General features: G+C 36.8%; 1 protein-coding gene across 1 annotated transcript in view; it reads left to right on the top strand.

Annotated features, from left to right (window-relative positions):
* Positions 1-4,445: 4,445 nt before the first annotated feature.
* Positions 4,446-16,769, top strand: part of LOC126823379 (carbonic anhydrase 1) — a 52,395-nt gene continuing 40,071 nt past the window's right edge. Inside the window, exon 1 of the mRNA XM_050552191.2 lies at positions 4,446-4,564. Coding sequence (XP_050408148.2) covers positions 4,501-4,564 — 64 coding nt within the window. The 5' untranslated portion in view covers positions 4,446-4,500. The remainder of the gene's footprint in view (positions 4,565-16,769) is intronic.

Here is a 16,769-nt window from a genome sequence, read left to right on the forward strand (position 1 = left end):
TGAGAAGGATTTGAAGCAAAATTATGACAAATTAATTAATTTGAATATGTTTTAAGTCCATATATACCATTAAATCACATAATAAGTAAAAGTAATTTTAACGTCCCTCTTTCAGCCACGAAATTATCTCTGTGACTTTAGTCTTGGGGTGGGTTAACCTATTCACGAGAGATATTCAGATTGATATATAATAATTAAAAATAGGCCATTGATAATGGGATATCGAATGTAATATGAAGATATTTTCATAGCTTAGTTAATACGTGTACAGTGGTTTACACGATCCACCAATCAGACGGTTTTTAAGATAATTAAATACGTATCGATGGCATTGATGTTTGGGTTTGTGCAAAAAGGTATATTTCAAGTGTTATGAAAATTGTCAAGAATTAGAAATATAAGTAGTTTAGAGTCCCATTTCAGTCATGAATTTACATTGTTTTTGAAGAATTGTTAAGACTATCGCATGTTAGATATGTGCATAAGCTAGAAACACCATATACCCTAGAAAGCACCATTTACAGTCAGAGAGAACCCCCCCCCCCCCACCAACCTCATCCCCAGCCCCACACTACACTCATAGAGTGGAAAACCGTCACGGGTCAAGGATCAGACCGATCCTAGTATCATTAGGGCAGACAGTAACCACGGGTCCGTGGGGAGTGTGAGCGGGGGGGGGGGGGTGTCTCTCCTCCCCGGCTCCTCGAAATTTCTTTTGAAAAACTGACTGTAAATGATGTTTCCTTTAGTATGTCCTGGTGTTTCTAGCTTTTGCACAAATTTGGTGTGTGACAATCTTATCGGAATTTAATGTTTTAATCCAATATTGAATTCAGTAACAACGAAAACCTTATTTTACAATCAATATCCACAAGAACAAAAATCACCATATTGAATTCTATTTTGATTGTCTTTTTAAATTCACACCATCTGGCAAAATTAAAACCCTTATATAAGAGATATTATAAGCCATATCCAAACTACAGTGGTTTCTTTTGCGATTTGTTTGGGATAAAATGTTATCCCTCACCGTCTAGCATTATGTTTCACTAGATCACCCAACCAGATTATAGTACATTAATACCACAGGTACTTGAAGGGATTAAAATAAAATTTGTTACATCTGTTTGACTACTTAATACTGTAATATATAGTCAAACAGTTGTAACAAATTTTATTTTAATCCCTTCAAGTACCTGTGATTAATACAATATTCCCAGATCACATTAAAGTGAGGGTAGACATTGTTGATTGAAAAATTTAGTTGACACCTTTACATTTGATGTGAAGTTATTGTGTTTCAAGGAATCAACCGAAGAAGAGAGAGAGAGAAATGGGTTTTAACGTCCACTCGACACATGTCATTTCTGGACTAACATATGGTTTTTAAATTTTATTTCAATAATTCGCTTGCGCTTAGGGATCTTTAGCAGTGGGAGGAAACCGGAGGACTCGGAGAAAACCCACGAGGTTGGACAGGTGACCCTACTCCTTGTCACGTACAACCGGGGATTCGAAACCACGTCAGTTGACTCACTGACAGGCTTTATGATACAGCGCGCACGTGCTAACCATTTGGCCATCCAACCCTCCTCAACCGAAGAAACCGCAGTTGGCTATTAACAAAATACTAATGAATGACGTTGATATTTTCAATAAGTTTACAGTATAGGTTAACTAAATATGTATGGATTGCAATGATGTTTAAACTTACGCGAGTGGCTGAAGTAGTGAATGACGTGTATTCCAAGTTTCTCAAACATCATTTTTTACTCGTGGTAAATATAGTGTGTTTTTTATAATAAAAGTATATTCGTTTATTAATCCAAATCTATTCACTAAAAGTAAAATTATTTCATTTTGAAAGATAAACCAGATTGCGGTGATTGTGATAATGGTGATAATGGTGGGATATTCCAAGTTTGATCAATATACATAACCATTAACCTTTATTAAACATGCATTATGCAAGAGCAAAATCTGCTTATTACAAGTTTTTCTTTAGGCCTGAAATGTTATCTAAATTATCAATTAGACATTAATTAACTTATCCAGACCATAATAAACTCTCGATGTCAAGGCTAGCCTTCGATGTTGGCTGGATTAGATTCCTATATGCCGCTAACGGTCATCGATAATTAAATCAGAAAAAGTGGATAATCGAGACTATGCTGTTTATATTAATGATTTTAGTAATGATGACCGAGACTATGCAAAAATTTCAACCGCTTCTTTCTCGGCTCATAGTGGATCAATTTGACCGAAATTTCCAGCAAATTACCTTTACACTATCTAGTTTTTAACTATTATAGCGAGAACTGCCATCTCTTTATCTTATCTCCCATAATGTATCTTTAATATGATACATCCAGATATCGACATATATCCAATGGCACATAGTAATCACGTGGATATCAATATATAAAATATACATTAATATACTACACTATACCCTGTATTGTATCAAGTTTTATATCAGTTCTAACGTACTATCAGGGAAAGGGGGTGGGGTGTTATAATTCCCTATAACTCATAATACCTTCAACGAGTTCAATTCAATCCCAATAAATGTGTCGAAAATTTTCAGCATTTATTTGGGGAAAATACTATCAATTACATGAACAAACAATAGCTCACTTGTTGAATAAATACGGGGGGGGGGGGGCTAAATCATAAGCGTGTGCGCCGCATCATAAGGTCTGTCATTGAGTCAACTGGCATGGTTTCAATTCCCCGGTTGCACGTGACAAGGAGTAGGGTCGCCTGTCCACCCCCCCCCTTCTCTCTCTCTCTCTCTCTCTGTTGATTAAATAGAGAGAATGCGGTGTTTCTATAGGAACAACTGAAAAAAATCGACATTTAAAGTGATCAATAAAAAGACACCAAACAACCCAATATACCCACACTCTTAACAAGGTGTTAAGGGCCAGCTTATCGCAGTATCTCTCATACATACTTCTTAGAGTATCAGTTCTATTCGTAACAACTCCCCCAAAACCCAAGCAAATACTGATTTTCTAATTTCCGATTACTCTTCTCTACGAAGCTGTTTGATCAACATGTACTCCTGGAATTCTGAGTGCACTTGGTCAAGAAGTGATAGGCGGCACTGTATTTCATTGCTGTATCATTTACACAACTATTTTATTTGGAAACTAAATGCTTGCTGTGATCTTTAAAGTAAATGAAGTCACGTCAACAATTGCTATTATCTGTACATGGATCTGTGCGTGTCGCTGCCCCAGGAAACTTACTTATTGCTCTCCTAAATCTGATCAATAAGGACATAATATGTGTCAATCAGAAGGACATAATATGTGTCAATCAGTTCCGTTATTTAAATTCTGAAAACCAACTACTTGATGTGGCCTTTACTATAAAAGTTTAGTTGACGCTACAAGATTAGAAACTGATCTCGATGTAAGAGAAAAATCAACATCAGCCGCCTGTTCAAAGGTAAACTTTTAAGATTCTAAATTATAAACACACGTCAAACATGCCGCTTAGTTTTAAACATTGGTCCCATAGGTCGTTCACAATACTACAACACCATGTCAACTTTGACCTAAAGAATTTTTTTATGTGATTTTGGAATAATGGATAGTTGTTCGTCTTTTATTAGCTCATTTCACGGATTGTTAATATAAGATTTGTTCAAATATATTGCGACTTGATCCACAAATGTCTATTTACTTATTTATTCATTGGTGAACTTAATTTGATTTAGTGAAAGATATGAAAGCGCCTACGGTATTCATTGCTACAACGAACTTAATTTAAATTTCCGGACCTTAATCAGTGATTCGCCCAACTGTAGCTAATACGTGTTTTGTGAAATTGTATTTAATTTAAAATTTTGTAGAATGTGCTGAATAACGTAATCGATATCATTTTTTCCCCATTTTTCTTTCTTCTGGAGTGTTTTATCAGTTATTACAGACAGGATTAAACCATGCATACATAGATATTAATGATCGATTCTATAAACAATGTTACTTGGTGGTTTTTATTCTAAACATTGGTTTTAAATATAACAAGGAAATGATTAATGCCAGGTTCCTGTATTAGGATGCAGATGGAAATATTAGAAGTTTTTAGTATACATTTATTAAAATAAAGCGGATTTTGGAAGCCTGTACATGATTTGTGTTCGAAACGTATTAATCACGATCTTTATTACAGGGTAATTCTAGCCCAGTCGGTGCAGAAAAGTAGGACGTTAAACCCGATTTTATTTCATTTCAAATTTCATATCAAAACATTATGTCGAGTCGCCAAACTTTTATGGCTTGAAACACAAATTCTAGTTATTCGATCTTTAAACAAAACTACATAAAAGGATAAGAATAACTTCTGGAGGTATCATATTCGCCTGGAAGAATATTGATCGGTGAGAGGAGGCTTCATCATAGATAACACGCATAACCATTCGTTTACAGAGAAACATTATATCAATTATCACAGTTAATATTTTATTGTCAAGAGTGAAGGCCCAACAAAATGAATTACTTCATATCGTTATTGATATTAAATACGATATACAGAACAGTTTATTCTGGGATTGGTAAGTTAGTTTTTCTTTAAAGTCAATGATCATTAATGATATTCCCCTATATTATCACATGAGCCACCACTGATTATTAATACAGAGAGATTATGAGATACACATTTGGGATAGAATGTAGTGATAGTTCATGAAGGACCACATATTGATTTTAAACTGAGAAATCATGAAGATTTGTAGGAAAATATCAATCATCAATATTTACAATTCTTATTGATATATATCAAAATGACTCAAAACCACGTTAATTTGTAAGTGACATGCAGGTTAAAACTAAGGGAGACAATTCACGTTGCAGTTGGTCTCGGGCCAACAATTCTATAAAAATTTACTAATGTTAATTCCAGGCCATATTATTTCTAAGCATGACACAATCATCTGGTAAAATATTGCCGTGGTTCGGCCTTTGATTAATCTAAATTATTCCTATATTTTCGAGATCTGAAAAGGTCGATACAATAATTTCTATTTCACACAATTTAACTACCGTGAGTTAAAACGTCATCAGGGAAGATCAATTTTTATCACCCAATAATACATTCTACAGTAGATAAATTTAATAATCTACTGCGATATCTCCTAAAGGAATTTGATTGGTCAATCAAAAAGGAACTATTTTTTTATTTTCAAAGAACAGTTAATTTTTTTTATATTAAAAGTAACTTATTTCTTATTAAAAAGGAACTATTTTTAGTTAATTGACCTTGATGGAAACACTGGGTCAATATAAACGACATTGCAATTGTTGAATTGCTTTCAAAAAATGATGTATCACTACGCCGTAGTGAAATCTATAGCAAAAAGTTGAATTTATTTATTTGTGGATGTAAGAAAGGATTGGGTGATAAATAAAATCTCCTTCTCGTCTTTTTTGATATACTCGTAAAAGGTTCTCTATATACACTGATGTGTAAAAGAAACTACAATAGGTAAACATATCATCCCCGGAGGGAGCGGACATTAAGCTCCAGTTACTACATTACATCAAATTACACCTTTTATAATATTTATAATTAATTTATGTCACTTCTTTTTACTGTGCGCCATAGTCATGGTTGTATGAACTAAATGCTGTATACCTAGGGAGCTTAATAAAATAAGCGAAAGTGCTAGTAATCAACAAATAATGTAGTTCTTTTTTAAAAAAAATTTTTTTTATATTTTTTGTGTATTTAGACGAATTGTACAAAATTATTTTTTTTCATTTTTTGTCCGACCGGCCCTTCGGGCGACCGGCCCTTCGACTCACACCCAGCACACCCGGCCCAGAAAGTCTCTTACACCAGCCCAATCCAGATTCCAGTGATGGCCACCGGCCACATACAACATGATCATCATCGCTCCATGGCCGGTCCAATACCCCCCCCCCATATAATGTTCAGCAGACCGCCCGATCACCCGATGGCCCAATCCGCCCCTGTCTACATGGGTACAATACAAATTAGAAACAATGAATGGAAGATAATAAAAGGATAGATTAAGAAAATTAATTAATGAAATTAATGGTCAATTGTTGCTTATTGATTATTAAGTCGAGGAACGTATTTTTTAATAAAATGGTTCTCCATTAATTTTCTTTTCGCCATGTCATCGACTTTCATTTTATAAAAAGGGAAAATTTGAAATTTAACTTGTATGTGTTTCGCACATCTAAAGATGTGTCTATTTACAAATAAGGGCTCATATTCAATATTACAATCCCGTCGATGGTTGCGTACTCTATCCCGTAGATGTGTGCCCATCTCCCCGATGTAAAAATTTTGAAAACCCTTGCATGTATAATGAGATTTTTTGTGTCACAATTCATATTGTCGTTGACGCTAAAAGTAAATTAGTTATAAAAATTATATTTGTTATTTGGCGTTAGATGGTAGCAACATTTACCTCGAAGATCCGATCATTTAGATACATAAAAAAAACCGGTCCTTGTGATAGATGAGGGGGGTTGGATGGCTGAATGGTTAGCGTGCGCGGGCTGTATCATAAAGTCTGTTATTGAGTCGACTGGCGTGGTTTCGAATCCCCGGTTGTACGTGGCAAGGAGTAGGGTCGCCTGTCCAACCTCGTGGGTTTTCTCTGGGTCCTCCGGTTTCCTCCCACTTCTAAAATAAAATTAAACCACATGTTAGTTACGAAATGACCTAGTTTGTGTCGAGTGGACGTTAAACCCCATTTCTCTCCCTCTGTGTGATAGATGAATTGAATTTTGCTTTGGTTAAGAGACGTTTCAGATTCGGTGACTGTCTTTGCGATTTAATGAATTGTACATTGTCAAATTTCATTCTGAGGTTGTCGTTTGATGCCAGGGTTGTCCTGCTCTCGTGCATGTATATGGTATATATGAAATGCCTTGTTCATATTATTAGTAAGATGGAGATGTCCATCAAATTATACATTTTTTAAAAATTCCTTAGTGCACACCACATGAGTGTATAATCTGGACGTATATAATATATATTTAGGCCTGAAATGTTATCTAAATTATTAATTAGACATTAATTAAATTATCCAGGCCATAATCAACTTTCGATGTCATCGCTAGCCTGTGATATTTACTGGATTAGGATCCGATATGCTGCTCAACTTTCATTCATGATTAAATCATGAAATAGATAATCGAGACTATGTTGGGTTTTTTTTATCGTACCGACTTTAGTAATGATGATCGAAGCTAGGCCGAAAATTCAATCGCTAAATTATCGGTTCAGAGTGGATCAATTTGACTGAAATTTTCAGCAAATTCCCTTTACATTATCTAGTTTGTAACTATTATAGTGAGCACTGTCAGCCCTTCATATAATCCCCCATAATGTATCTTTAATAGTACGATGTCTAATAACTAAATAAATTCTCTTTCAATTTACCTAAAATTCATATGTCGTGTTCACGTTAGTTGATATGCATTGTTTATATTTATGAGAAAAAATACACTATGCAAGAGCCAAATCTGCCTATTGCAGGTCTTTCTGTAGGCCTGAAATGTTATATAAACTATTAATTAGACATTTATTAACAAAACAAGACCATAATGGACTCTCGATGGCATCGGATACTCGAGATTTTAACTAGATTAAAACGGTTCGCACACATTTTGTCAAAACTACAAACAATGATAACTTGGCTAAGAATGAAGTAATTTGAATGAAATTTTCTATATTTTCTTTTTTTATCATCTATTTTTGAATTATTATAGCAAGAATGACCAACTCTTTATTAAGCGCTTAACTAATGTTTCTTAAATAAATTGTCGTTCAGTTTACCTAAAATCCATATGCCTTGTTCACGTTAGTGAGACATATTTAGTATTAGACATCTTCTTATTAATAGAAACAATGTGTATAACAAAGCATATGGATTTTAGGTAAATTGAAAGAGAATTTATTTAATTATTAGTCATCTTCTTATTAATATAAACAATGCATATTTAACCTATTATCAGATAATTTGTGCTCCTTGTTTTACGTGTAAAATATGTATCTATGGGCTGCTTTTCGACATGCCTACAGTAGGTGTATATTTCGTAGGGCTATGGACAAAATCTTGTTATTCATTATCATTCCAATAAATTAACATAGCAATACGATTAAAACCACGATTTCAATCGCAGCACGAATCGTGATAGTGGGAACATAGCATAGATTGCGATATATCCCAAACATTGAGTTGTTTAAGAATGTTTATGGGTTGTAAAGAATCGCACTGAGATGAGATGAGTTGAGCTGCACGTCGACAGTCGCCCGTAAGGCACCAAATATATACAAGATCTTCAAACTACCCTCTATCTAGAAGCGTCTGATTTTGACATTTCAGGTAGTATCAGCACAATCTAATTCATGGTAATGGAATTTCATAATGATACTGCACGTTAAAATTTGTAGAGAGAGAGAGAGAGAGAGAGAGAGAGAGAGCGGGGTTTAACGTCCACTCGACACAAACTAGGTCATTTCGGGACTAACATATGGTTTAATTTTATTTCAATAATTCGCTTGCGCGTAGGGGTCTTTAACAGTGGGAGGAAAGCGGAGGATCGGGAGAAAACCCACGAGGTTGGACAAGCGACCCTACTCCTTGTCACGTACAACCCGGAATTCGAAACCACGCCAGTTGACTCAATGACAGGCTTTATGATACAGCACGCACGTGCTAACCATTCGGCTACCCCCCCCCCCCTTTAAAATTTGTAGACTTTCAAAAATTCTTCCATTGAAGTTTCAGAAGCATATTTATTTTTTTCTCCAAAGTGATATAACGATTTTGTTATTTAAAAAAAACCCAACAACCTTGTAGTTTGGATATGTTTTACGACAATCAATGAGGCTAGGGTCGCGACTGTTGAATAGATATATATCTTAAATCTACACTGTATAAACAAACTTATATCCTTAAACTTGTAACATCGAAACGTGCGCTCCACCCAATAATAAAACATCACGACAAAAGAAACGGAACTTGGTGCATTTGTCCTTCAAGCATCAGTTAATAATATGTCCTTTGTGGGTTATATCAATGTCAGTATAGCAGATGAGATCTGATAACAGTTTATTATCTTAAAGATATTACCTAATAGACCCACACCCCAAAAATAGCAATTGTTATCATCTTTTAAATCAGAATCAGAAAGTGTAGAGAAGCGTGATTCACTTTAATTGTGTCAAAACAACAGTAGTTCTATAAAGAGCCAAATGAAATGAAATGAAATGGGGTTTAACGTCCTACTGTTCTGCTCCTATGCTGGGCTAATAAAGACGGGCATACACCATACAGTGTGCTATGAGGGAAATTTTTGCCCGGGCAGCGGCACTATCGCCTACTCTTATATCGAATTCCAACTGCCAAGGGATCTTTTACGTGCATTCCAATGTATACACGGGACCGCGGTTTTTCGTCTCACCCGAAGGACCAGACAGCTGTCCATGTCAGGCCCTCCGTCCTGCATCACTGACAAGGGGGAACCACGCCGGAAAATCTGGATGAACTTTCTCGGCCAATGCAGGGATCGAACACCCGACCTCCAGGCCACATGATCCTCTGATAAAGAAAGAAATTGAATAGATCATTTATTTTAACCCAATGGTATACTTAGAAACTTTGCTGCCTGGTTGATATAAAATCGGCCTTCGATAATGTGAAATGAGATCGTTTGTTTTATAAAATCCGAAAAAAAAAACCGGCATACGTTGACATGTCCATGGTGTCAAGGTAATAAAATCGATGCAAAGTGTTCCATTGGGCTAAATGGTGGCTCTTGGTTGGATGCAAAATGGGATGTTAAGCAAGGATGTCCTTTATCGACACAACTCTTTTCTAACTACAATAATGATCCAATCGAAGTTGTACATGAATAATCGTGGTGTTAATATTGATAATTGTAATGTTAGTATTTTACTGTATGCATTGCACCGTCAGAAAACAAACTGCAAATCATGCTAAATGAAATTAACGCATGTTATACAAGGCGTTTTTCTGTAAATCAGTCAAAGACTGAAACTGTACATTTGAGACCATTTATCTTGTAGTTATCGAATTGAGTATTTACTTTTGAAAATTTAAATATTGATAGTTTTAACTTTCTATCATTGGCAACAGAAAACTTTATTGCCAAATGAAAGGAAATCGAAAACGGGTATGTGTGTCCCAGTTCCTAGTTAAAGCCTATAGCTCGCAACCTGCCGCACTCGCTACTACGGACAGCCTACGGGGGTGGGGTGGGTGTAGTAAACCCGTGCGTGGGTCTTACGCGTCACTTGCGTGTGTTCGGTACCGTAGAAGATTGCAGACCGGCCGTAGAGACTTCTTGCGGGTTGTGAGGTAGGCTTTAATATACCTATAAATTATCACTACTATATGCTTATGTAAAATATCTAGGTTATACATGTAACTTTTATACAACAAACCAACCAAATATATTTATTTTTTACATTTCCCGGCATTTAACATTTGAATAACTAATTAGATGTAAACTCCTTTCATTAAAAATTAACGAAATCAAATGAACGTTACCTTAGTGCCACATCGCCGTTTGACTAGGTTCCAAGCTCACATGACTCCTCATTACTGGGCACGAATCTATTTGCTTCCCAATCACACGAGAGAATTGATCTATATATCCCGTTGCTTCATTTTTTTGCCACAGTCTTCTAGTAACTGTTTTTTTTGTGTGGTTGTATTATGCCGTCGCCCCCGCCCGTCCTTCTGGATGTCCGTTAAAAGCCCACTTAGATGAAATTTAAAATTTATGTTCAGGATCAAATATCTTGGATGAATGTAATTTTGGTGTGCGTAGGACCGTTTGTTCTGGGTCCATCTCTTGCATCAAGTGGGCGTATCTTGCATGGTAGCTGCTTGTTGTATTAAGTATAAACCTTTGGTTTGGTGTGGTAGTAAATGATTTGTATATTTATTGTCTTCTGTACTTACCTTTATTGGCCCCACTGAGTACCGTATTGTATGAAAATGTGACCCGACCAATTTATTTTCAGAAATGTAAAGGTTGAAGAGCACATAAAATTACCAGAACAAAATTATATGTACTTAAATCCTACATGTTTATTCATCTTCTATAGAAGGTTTGATCTCGCCTTAATTCCATACATCTTTTCAAGCCCTTCACGTAATACCCTGCATATTTCGTCACTAATTTCGACTGGCTACTGACCCAATCTCGTGATTTTCAGCTGAAATGCCTACCTGTGATAATCGAGTTGCAAAGTTCAAGGTTCGTTCAATGTCAAGGTTTTCGTCGAGGTCGCCATGTTTGATTTGAGTGGATTTGTGTCACTACCTCGGATTCGACACCGCTATTGTTCATGTGTCTGTGGTAAAGGGAGAAAACGTACCTTTAAGTTCGGGAATTTCAGACTAACCTAGCAACGGCTAGATGTTGTAAAACTCGCGGTCATTGCTTCAGGAACATGGTGTTGATTATAATATACACTTACAACAATTTAATTGAAATCCGTTCATAATTAATTGAGACACCTTCACTCGAAGTCCCAAATATAGTTTATTTTGTAACCTAACAGGGATAAGGTAACGAATATAGTTTATTTTGTAACCCAAAAGGGATAAGGTAACGACCCCAATTCCTGCACTATAAAAATATCCTGTGTAAAACTATCAAGCAACAGATGTTATGTTAAATCTTGTGTTGTGTTGATGACGTATGTAGAAATATACTCAGGGACTTGTGTCAAAATTTCATTTCTTGTGTTGTTCATTTTAAAATGTGTCTTTCTAAAACTGAAAGTGGTATCAGATTTTTAAAATGAGGCAAGTCTACATCATTTGCCAGCTTTTTAAAAATTTGAAACTGTCAAATAAATGAGAGTTGATCCACATCTTCTCTCTTAGCATACTTGCGACGCATGTCTCGCAAATAACGCCGTAATGTGGTATAAGCCTTTGTTTTGTTTGTTTGTTTTTTTACAAAATTAAACGTTTATGAAAAATCTGTTATACTCTCCATTGACTGGTTCTTAATCATTGAAAAATTAACGAAACCAAAACAGTAGTTAAACATCGTTATCAAGAACATGGTAATTTCGAAGACCTTACGACGCTAGCTAGCTATTGGTCACGACAAATTCTTGATTAGACTAATTAGTTAATTTTCTCTGTTATCTCGAACATGTTTAAGTTGAGAACATTTAATTTAGTCTGTTTAGTAACAAATATCATAGGATGTCGGCCCATTTTGTTTATATGGACATTGTTTATGTGTGTGTGTGTGTGTGTATGTAATGTATTCATTCATTTTGTTCTTTATTCTATATAAACAAGAAGACAGCGTCAGCATTTATTTCTATTACATTTTATAAGGGTTTTAATCTTCATCTCATCCGTACATAACATATTTCATTCACAAAAGTCAGTGTTCAGATTACCCCCTGTGGAGATAAGTCCACTAGGTATTCAAGGTCGACTAAATACACGTATGAAAGATAGGGACAGTGCGCTTTTAAAATAACTTAAATAAAAAGCCGTCAATTGAATAGGTAATTGTGGATAAGCTTATTTTCATTGTGGAAAATTCTTATATCCATTTCTCTGTCTTACGCACCAGACTGCCGAGTTAGTATCCAAGCACCAACAAAGAAGAATCGCTGGTATGTTCCCAGGGTTGTCCGCGGCAAAGTGTTTACGGACATTAGTTGGCTGTTGAGGCAACCAGCCCTCCACTAGACTGTCCTTCGTTTATATCCGGGGCGAACCCGGTCCCACCCGACTAGAAAAATTAAGATTCACACACATTGACGGATTTTAGATTTTAAAATGTTTCCCATTCGACCGGGCTCGGTATTATGTACCAGAACAGACTCTCCCAGTAAATCGGGACTCTGGCAAATGATTTTGTTAATTTTTTCACAACCAAAGTTGATACTATACGATCAGGTCTCGGAACAATTCCACTCGCTGACTCTCAGGATAGTAATACTTACTCTGGCGAGCATCATCATCAGCATCGTGCACTCTAGACCCCATTACTACTTAGCTACTAAAACGGTGTCTTGACGTCATGGTCCCAGCTATCACAGATATTGTAAATTCCTCTTGGCTTCTGGTTGTATGCCGGAGGTTCTGAAAAAGGCGTTAGTCTTTCCGCTACTAAAAAAGCCCAACCTCGATAAAGAATTACTAAAGAATTACAGACCGGTTTCTAATCTTTCTTTTCTTTCAAAAATTATTGAGAAAGCTGTTGCATCCGAATTTAAGAGACTTTTGCATAATAATAACCTCAACGAAGTATTCCAATCTGCATATAGAAAACAACACAGCACTGGAACAGATTTATTACGTGTTCAAAATGACTTACTAAACAAAATGGGTAAGAAACAAACATCATATGACTAGCCCTGCTTGACACGACAGAGCACCAAATTATTTTTAAAAGATTGCTGAACAACTTTGGTGTAAGTGGACTAGCCCTTACATGGTTCCAGTCATACCTTGAAAACCGTACACAGACAGTTGTTATCAAAGGTTCCCCATCCAAAGTATGGCGTGCCACAGGGTTCCGTTCTCGGTCATTTATCGTTTACTACATACAAACATCTTTAGGAAATGCCATTCGTAAACACGGTCTTAACTACCATCTGTACGCCGACGACACTCAAATTTATATAGCTTTTGAGCCTTCTTCTGAACCATCTGATGCAAACTTGAGGCCTGTTTATCAAATTGGCAATATCTCTATTACACCAACAGATTCTGTAAAAGATCTTATTTGGTTTTTTTGTGGAGGGAGGGAGGGGGGGGGTGGCTGAATGGTTAGCACGTCCGCGCTGTACCATAAAGTCTGTCATTGAGTCAACTGGCGTGGTTTCGAATCCCCGGTTGTACGTGGCAAGGAGTAGGGTCGCCTGTCCAACCTCGTGGGTTTTCTCCGGGTCCTCCGGTTTCCTCCCACTGCTAAAGACCCCTACGCGCAATCGAATTATTGAAATAAAATTAAACCATATGTTAGTCCCGAAATGACCTAGTTTGTGTCGAGTGGACGTTAAACCCAATCTCTCTCTCTCTCTCTCTCTCTCTCTCTCTCTCTCTCTCTCTCTCTCACACACACACACACACACACACACACATCAAGGCTCGACTACTGCAATTCACTTTTGTATAATCTACCTGAAAATAAAATTAAACGACTTCAGAAACTTCAAAATAAAGCAGCCCGGATCATAACCAAGACTAAACCAATTGAACATATGACACCAATTCTGAAAGATCTCCATTGGCTTCCAGTCCGTCAACGTATCAGTTTTAAAATACTGTCTATTACGTATTCAGCTCTAAATGACGATTCTTCACCTCAATACCTTAGAGACCTTCTCAACACCAATAAACCTTGCAGAACCCTTCGATCCCAATCAGAAAACCTATTAATTAAGCCCTTTTCAAAAACCTACTCCGGTGTTAGATCTTTCGCAGTCGGTGCTCCAAAATTATGGAATTCAATATCAAACGAAACCAAAAGCGCAAATTCTGTTAAAGGTTTTAAAAAGTATCTCAAAACCGAACTTTTTAATCAAATAATACAACTGATTGAATACGGTTCTAGATGTATCAGACTTTTACCATGTGTACTAAATAATGTTCTCTGTTTTTTGTTTATGTCTTTTTATGGATTAATTTTATACTGAGCGCCATGGAAAACGCATCACTTAGTTTTTCGTATAACAAAATGATCCTGTAAACATATCTTATTTATTTTGCTTCTTATTGTGAACAATATTCAAATGGGAACACATCAATAACAACACATTTGTACACTTATGGATGTTTAATCTGTAATCAAGGGTACAAAGTCAGAGGGGTCAAAACCAAAAGTACGACACAGATGTCAGTAGCGCGTGTGTCCTCCACGGGCCATCATCACGGTAGGCTACAGCATTAACGCGACCCCTGCAAATGTGTAGGGCGGTCCGGTGATGAAATGTGAAGCCTACCCACTTCCCCCACCCCAAAGATTCGTTTCGAAGACGCAGCAGTCTGCAAGACGTTCCCCAAGACGTCTCCACACGTTGACGGCCATCAGCGTGATAAAGATGAAAGCGACTCTCATCACTGAAGAGCACACTTTGCCAGTCTACTCTTCTCCATGTCCTTGGTGTCCTTGGGCCCATATCAAACGCCGCTGACGGTGATAATCCCTGAGATAGCTCCAACATAAGGTCGTCGTGCACGGAGTCCTACTTCTCTAAGACGACGTCTTACGGTGTTGGCACTTACTGGTCCTTGTCTTCCGACGACTGCTGCACCTGTTCGAGTCGCTGGGCGGAATCTGTCACGCAGATGAGTGACCCGGATGTAGCGGTCTTGAGCCTGGGTTGCAACGCGTTGTGGACCAGGACGTTGACGGTCACGTGTTGATCCAGTAACTCGAACACGTTCCACCAACCTTACAATAGTGGACTGATGACAATTGAAGTGTCTGGCAATAGCACGTGTAGACATGTCAGCCCTGGACATTCCCATGGCTTCATTCCGTTGATTTTCAGTAAGTCTCGGCATCTCTAGCTCGATTCCTTCACACGTCCAACAACAAATTACGACAGATTGACGTTTCACAGTTCATGTACTGCACATTAAGTTGAAAACATGCTTTTAAAGGGCTCACACACAATGCTGCACGTGAATATTGGGTTTTTCATGTGCATCTCGTGCAATTTTTTTTTGTGCACACGGGCCGATATTTTTTTGCGTTTGGGAGCATTGTGTGAAACAATAGTTCATAGTATTGCATAATATTATACATACAAAACCACCTAGTAATAGAATATTTGGGGAAAAAAAGTGATGCGTTTTCCATGGCGCTCAGTATATTAGTTGTACTTATGTAAAGCGCCCGAGAGCAGCTCACTGAGTTGAATTGTCGGCGCTATATAAATTAATTATTATTATTATTATTATTATTCACAGAAAGCCTGCCTTTGATTATTTATAGATCTATTTATGCATCCACAGACTATCCCCAAAATATGTAATATATAACTTTCGTTAGAAGTACTTTCAGTTTACAAATCGTAAAAGATAAAAGTAGCCTGTTTATTCTTGTTGAATATGATATATATTATAAGATAAATCACATACTTATATATGTATAGTGTTTATAACGATAAACACAACACTTTACATTAAACGTAGCACTCACCAAGTATTGTTTCCAGAAAATGGGTGGATACAATATTGAAGCACCCAAGCAATATCACAGTCTCAGTCATTCGAGGGGGGGGGGGCTGACCGAATGGTTAGCACGTGCGCGCTGTATCATAAGGTCAACTGGCGTGGTTTCGATTCCCCGGTTGTACGTGATAAGGATTAGGGTCGCCTGTCCAACCTCGTGGGTTTTCTCTGGATCCTCCGGTTTTCCCCCATTGCTAAAGTCCCCTACGCGCAAACGAATTATTGAAATAAAATTGAACCATACGTTAGTACCTAAATGACCTAGTTTGTGTCGAGTGAACGTTAAACCCTATTTCTCCCTCTCTAAACGCCATGTTAAATAAATTATCAACTGCATTTTGGTTTCAATCACGATGTCGATGTTTTCATCAGCATCGCTATATGAAAATCATTTGCAAACTTTAAAATCGTGGAAGCTAGCATCTCCAATTGGAAGATCAGGTAAAAAATAGTCAAATTCTATTCTGTTTTGACAGACATAATATTATTATGATGAATTAAAGTTTTTGTCGATATTCAGCATCCA

The sequence above is a fragment of the Patella vulgata genome, chromosome 6 (assembly GCF_932274485.2).
Source record: "Patella vulgata chromosome 6, xgPatVulg1.2, whole genome shotgun sequence".
Lineage (NCBI taxonomy): Eukaryota > Metazoa > Mollusca > Gastropoda > Patellidae > Patella > Patella vulgata.